The 6,040-nt window shown below is 55.1% G+C and overlaps 1 protein-coding gene across 1 annotated transcript in view; it reads right to left on the reverse strand.

The window, feature by feature from the left end:
* EPHA10 (EPH receptor A10) overlaps positions 1-4,502 on the reverse strand; it is a 47,419-nt gene extending 42,917 nt beyond the window's left edge. The window contains exons 1-3 of the mRNA XM_064372157.1: positions 4,397-4,502; positions 2,261-2,325; positions 868-1,546 (exon numbers count right to left, since the gene is read on the reverse strand). Coding sequence (XP_064228227.1) covers positions 868-1,546; positions 2,261-2,325; positions 4,397-4,502 — 850 coding nt within the window. The remainder of the gene's footprint in view (positions 1-867; positions 1,547-2,260; positions 2,326-4,396) is intronic.
* Positions 4,503-6,040: the final 1,538 nt, after the last annotated feature.

A 6,040-nucleotide genomic window follows, 5' to 3' on the forward strand; every position in this document is an offset into this window, starting at 1 on the left:
CCAGCACTTTGGGAGGCTGAGCCAGGTGGATCATGAGGTCAATATGTCGAGACCATCATGGCCAAAATGGTGAAACCCCATCCCTACTAAAAATACAAAAATTAGCTGGGCATGGTTGTGCACATCTATAGTCCCAGCTACTCAGGAGGCTGAGGCAGGAGAATCGCTTGAACTCAGGAGGTGGAGGTTGCAGTGAGCCGAGATCGCACCACTGCACTCCAGCCTGGTGACAGAGTGAGACTCCCTCTCAAAAAAAAGAATGACTCCCTTTAGGCCAGGTGCGGTGGCTCATACTTAAAATCCCAGCATACGGGAAGCCAAAGTAAGTGGATCACTTGAGGTCAGGAGTTTGAGACGAGCCTGGCCAGCATGGTGAAATCCCATGTCTACTAAAAATACAAAAATTTGCTGGGCATGGTGGTGCGCACCTGTAATCCCAGCTACTTGGGAGGCTGAGGCAGGAGAATCACTGGAACCCAGGAGGTGGCTGTTGCAGTGAATGGAGATTGGGCCAGTGCACTCCAACCTGGGTGACAGAGCAAGCGACTCTATATCAAAAAGTTAAATAAAAGAATGGCTTCCTTTATTGCCATGAAAATAAATGAGAAGGCCTGTGTGAGGTGCCTAAGATTCAGGTCCCTAATGCTTCCTTAGCTAGTCAATTTCACCTCCTAGTAACTTCACTCGTTGGCCCTGACTGGACCCACTGGAAACTCCGAGACAAAACATCAGGACTGTCCTTGGGCTCAGAGCCCAAGGCTTCTCCACCCCTCTTGCCCCCAGCCCCGCCTTTTTCATCTAGGGCACACTTTCAATTGCCACTTACGCTCTGCACTCCCACCCCACAGCCCCCAGCCATCTGGATACCTTCGCAGATGTCACCACGCTCCTGGAATCCCGCACTGCAGCTGCAGCGGCCCACAGGCACCAGCCACTCGCCGTCCGCGCCGCAGTGCATGCGCGGGGGGCTGCCGGGCTCCCCTTCCGAGTGCGCCACGCACGTTCCGGCCACTTCCACCAGTGTGGAGAAGGCGCTCTCGGCTGCGGTGGCTGGGAACGTGGCCAGCCCCCGCACGGTGGCACGGCACTGCTTGTAGTAGACGCGCACCGAGACAAGCGCCACGCAGGCACCCACGTCCTGAAAGGCCAGGTGGAAACCCCTCCGGCTGAGCGGGCCGATCTCGCGCACTTCTGTGTTCAGCTTCATCTTGCGCTCGCCCAGGTCGCCCTGCGTGAAGCTCTCGTCCGCCGCGATCGTGTCGATTTTGCGGGGCCGGCTGCCGCCTAGGCGGGGACGTCCGCGCCCCAGGTCGGCCTCTGTTTCCAGGTAGTAGACGTTGAAGGTCTCCTTGCAGGTGCCCGCGGCTCCAGGGATGCTGCTGCAGTCACGGAGTGTGAACTGCAGCTCCACGAAGATGCGCTGCCCGCGGCCGCGGCTGATCCAGCCAGTCTGCAGCCAGTTGTCCTGGTTGGGCTCCAGCACATTGCACACTTGGTATGTGCGGATGGGACGGTCGTGTTCATCCATGCCACTGATCTCCTCCCACTGGGGATAAGAGTAAAGGGGTGGGCAGCTCAGAGCCAACATGCTTCCAGGAGGTAGAGTGCTAGCAGTGACTCCTGCCTTCTCTCTCACCACCATGCACACCTCAGAAATTGTAAGATGCAGCACTGGGAGAAACTTTGAAAACAAATGAGTCCAAATCTTATTTTTATAGATGGGGAAACTGAGGCTCCAGAGGGAGAGTGATTTGACCAGGTATATGCCTCAAAGTAGTGGTAGAGCCAGGAATGGTGCATATAGTCTCCTGACTCTCTGACCAGTGCCCTTTCCGCTCCACCAAGCTGCTGTTACAACCCACATCATCCCACTTCCACCTGAAGTTCCCAAGCCTCTTTTAGGACTCCCAGTCTTGCTTGCTCTGTCAATCAACAACATTGCTTGGAGGATCTACTATGTGAAAGGCACTGTCCTGTATTAGCTTCATCCGGATGCCAGGTTTCTGTTCCTAGACAGCCAGTTCTCTCCTCATTTATTCACTGTTGGGTTTTTGTTTGTTTGTTTTTGTTTTTGTTTTTGACTGTCTAACTGGCTGATGACTCAACATGTTCTAATAGGGTACTCTGGCTTGAAGCCAGGGCTGCTGGAGATCACACACTTTGAGGAACACTTTGGTCAACGTAAACATGAGGAGCTGAAGGGGTTGTGTCCTGGACCACCAGAGGGTCCCTGGGACAGGGAGGGACATTGTACACTTACCCCATTACTAGGCAGTGCAGTCCAGCCCAGCTCAGCCTGGGAGGCTTTGGAATCCAGGAGGATGACTAAGGAGAGGGGAGAACAGAAATGTCAGAAATCAAGAATGTCAATTTAGCCAGAGTGTGGAATCCTTTGGTGAAGTCCTCGTAAATTTGCTGAGGGAATGCAAAATGTGACAAATGATATGGACAAGTTTTTCCCACTCCATAAATTCCCAGGAGAGGGTATGAATAGCTCAAATCCAGAGAGGTAGCCAAGTGATTAGGGAAGGAGCTTGTATTCAGTTCCTGGGGCTGCTGTGACACATTACCACAAATTTAGTGGCTTAAAACAACACATTTTTTTTTCTCTTACAGTTCTGGAGGTCAGAAGCCCAAAGCCAGTTTCACTGGTCTAGAGTCAAGGTGTCAGCAGGACTGTTTTTTCTTGGGGGCTCTGAGGGGAGAATTCATGTCCTTGCCACCTTCAGCGTTTAGTGGCTGCCTGTAGTCCTTGGCTTATGGCCCCCTCCTCCATCTTCAAGTCACATCACTTTAATCTCTGCCTAGGTCACCACACTTCCTCCTCCTCTGACTCTTCCTGCACCCCTCATACAAGGACCATTGTGATTATGGGGCTTATCCAAATAATCTAAAATAATCTCTCCATCTCAAAAGATCATTAATCACATATGCAACGTCTTTTTTTGTCACTTAAGGTAACATTCACAGGTTCTAGGGATTAGGACATTGACATATTGGGGGTGAGGAGTCATTATTCAGCCTTCTACAGGGTCCATGGCAAATACTCTCAGGTTGGCTCTCAGATTGGGGGTGGAGTCAGTGACTCTCCCTAACCTTCTTAGGTTCCTAAAATTATAGCTAAGTGTCAATTAGAGAAAGAGAAAGTCAGTAGTGAATGTATAAGGGGATTCCTGTATATACCCCCAAATCCACTCCCACTCAGGCTTGAAGACTTTAACATTTTTAGTCTGACTCCCAGGGCCTCTGAGAAAACAATGTGGAGAGATACTGCCAACAACTGGAGAAATAAAATCTCTTCTCAGCCAGCCCTTTTCCCAGGGGCTGTCACTTCCACTGCTTTTGAAAGAATGTCAGGGGTCCTTTTATGTATACCTCTATGACCCTTCCTACCAGTGAAGCTTGGAGTCCCTTTATTCCCCCAGGAGGCATCGGATCAGCAGTCTGCAACCTCTCAGCATGGATCACAGAAACTGATTTGGGCAGCAAAGCCTGCACACCGGAGACAGGAGGCCAGGACATCCCGGAGTCTTGGAATATTACCCTCTGAGCTTAAGCCAGGGGCTGCCCCACCAAAATGAGGGCCTCTCCAGAGGTGTCAGCGACCATGGGCAGGACCGCCAATGGCTTTCCGAGATCCGCGCAACTGACGGCACATAGGAATTGCATACTGGAAGGCGTCAGCCATCCAGAGCCCCGACCAACCCCGCGGTCAGCGCCTCAGATTCCAGCTCCTCCGGATTCTACACCTAGATATGACGCCTCTGGATTCAACTGAGCGTATAGCTTCCCCAAATGCAGAATCAGAGGCAAGACGCGGGCTCTAGTATCGCCAACAGCCTCAAAGCCAGCAACGCGGAGCGCGCCTGGTAGACTACGCTCAGAATTCAGCACTGCGGACAGTTCCACGATCAGCACGTCGGGCAGCGCCCGGACCCAGCCCCCTCGACCAGCCTTCAGCCTCAGGTTGGCCACGCTGTGGTCTCCTAGCCACTGTGGTCCGGGCTCCATCCCGTTTTCTCATACTCCGAGCTCGTCTCCGCATCTCCCTGTCTCTACTCTCTTTATCTCCCCGCCCCCACACCTCCCACCTCCAATCACTCAGCTTGTCCGTCTCGCCCGCCCCTGGACTGCCGCCTCTGGCTCCCGCGGTTCCTGGTCTCTTTCTTCCCCTGCCTCCTGGGTCTACAGCCCCCGAGCTCCTCAACGCCCCTCTCTTCGCTATTGCTTGGCCGCATTTTTCTGTCTCTCCAGTTCTTTGCTGCCTGCTTGCTTCTAGCCCCAATACAGACTCTAGTCTCTCCGATGACTTCTTCCCCCCAAAATCCCCGTCCCCAGTCCCCCTATCTTTTGGCATGCCAGGCTTCGAGCAGAGCCCACCAGTCAGTCTTCTCACCTTCCTCGGCTGTTCCAGGCCGCCAGGGTCCCAAAAGCACAGCGAGACAGAGCGGCATCCGGCAGAGGAACAGGCGCAGCGGGTGTGCACCGGCGCCGGTCTCCATGGTCCGCAGACCGAGCTGTCAGTGCGGCGGCGGCTCAAGCCGCGCCAGCCTAGCACCGCTGAGCAGTGCCCCCAGACCCCAGCGCCAGCTGGGGGCGGGTTCTCGCCGCTCACCATCATCCATGGGGACCAATCACTAGGCACCGCCGCGGGATGCCCACCAATCCTCGCCAGCAGAGGGTGGGTAGGTGGAGTTTCATAGGACAGGGGCGGAACACCCAACTGGTGGGGAAAGGAAGGGGTCCCGCAGATCCCCAAACCGTGGGGGGTGGGGCAGCGCTGGGAGCCGGCGGGGCTTCTGCGCGAGGGAGATGAGCTGGCGTCGGTGGCCCAGAGCGCTAAACCTTAGCTCCTCATTCCTGAGAAGTAGGCAACGTGGGTTTGGCTTAAGGAGGGGTGACTCTTGGGAAGGCGGCGACACTTGCAGCCTCTGAGCTTGTCTGGAGGCACCCTTGTTCCCAGGACTTGCGGGGGTTTTGAAGGTTTACGCCCTGACCCCAAGCTCTGGGGAGCTCTCCTATCTCCCTGCCCTAGGTCTGTTCCTGTGTCTGAGGCTCCTGGTGTCTCCTGGTGTCTCCTGGCTCATCCCTCCCCTTTCTCTTCCCGCCCTCATCTCTCTCTCTCTCTCTCTCTCTCTCTCTCTCTCTCTCTCTCACACACACACACACACACACACACACACACACACACACACACAGCGGCAGGAAGGAGGGGCCGAACCCGACCCCGGAGCTGTTCGGGAAAGGAGAGCAAAGTGAGGGACGGGATCCCGCCCTACCAGCGCGGTTCCCAGGCTCGGAAACCATGTGGATGCCGGGATGGGGGCGGTGGTGGTTTTGCATGAACGATCAGTTCCTCAGGTTCTTGCTTCTGCTGTCAAGACACAAGCAGCGCACCTCACAGCCACCCCTGTCCTCGGTCTGGTCAGATTCGGGGTTCCCCTCTTCGGTCACCCCACTCCGCCCACCCCAGGGGACTGGTGAACAGCACCGCGGCCAGGAATCCGAGACATCTGCGAGAGGGGCGGAGCAATCCTGGCAGAGTTCAGCCGGCGTTGAAGAAACCGCAAGAACACATGGAACACGACCTCTGTCTAGTGAAGGTCATTTATGTGCAAGCTGAGGGTTTAACACTTTGGTGGTGGGAAGGGCTGGGGCCCACCAGAATGAGGGAGGCGGCTACTGAGCGCCATCATCTGGGATGAACTTGAGCGGAGAAAGCTCCACCCACCTCGTCGCTTTTTCAGAGCTCTTTTCTTGGGGGACCCATCCCTTCTCTGTTTGGAAGCGAATATAGCCTGAGAAGCCTTGAGAGTGAGTGTGAGTCCTGTGACTTACTTGGCCCCTGCGATCTGTCTGTGCGTTTTGCACATATGTATCCCTTGCCCCTCCACCCAGCCGTTCCTGGGCGCCATGCTCTGTGCTGCGGATGCCCTGGTGAACCACGCTGCCTCTGCCACAGTCCATACCTCTTTGAATGCCGAGTGTAAGGAGGATTCCTGACATCGTAGATCACTAACCATTTACAAGCCGTTTTCAT

The sequence above is a fragment of the Aotus nancymaae genome, unplaced genomic scaffold (assembly GCF_030222135.1).
Source record: "Aotus nancymaae isolate 86718 unplaced genomic scaffold, 86718_ANA_hifiasm-v0.15.2.pri h1tg000007l, whole genome shotgun sequence".
Classification (NCBI taxonomy): domain Eukaryota; kingdom Metazoa; phylum Chordata; class Mammalia; order Primates; family Aotidae; genus Aotus; species Aotus nancymaae.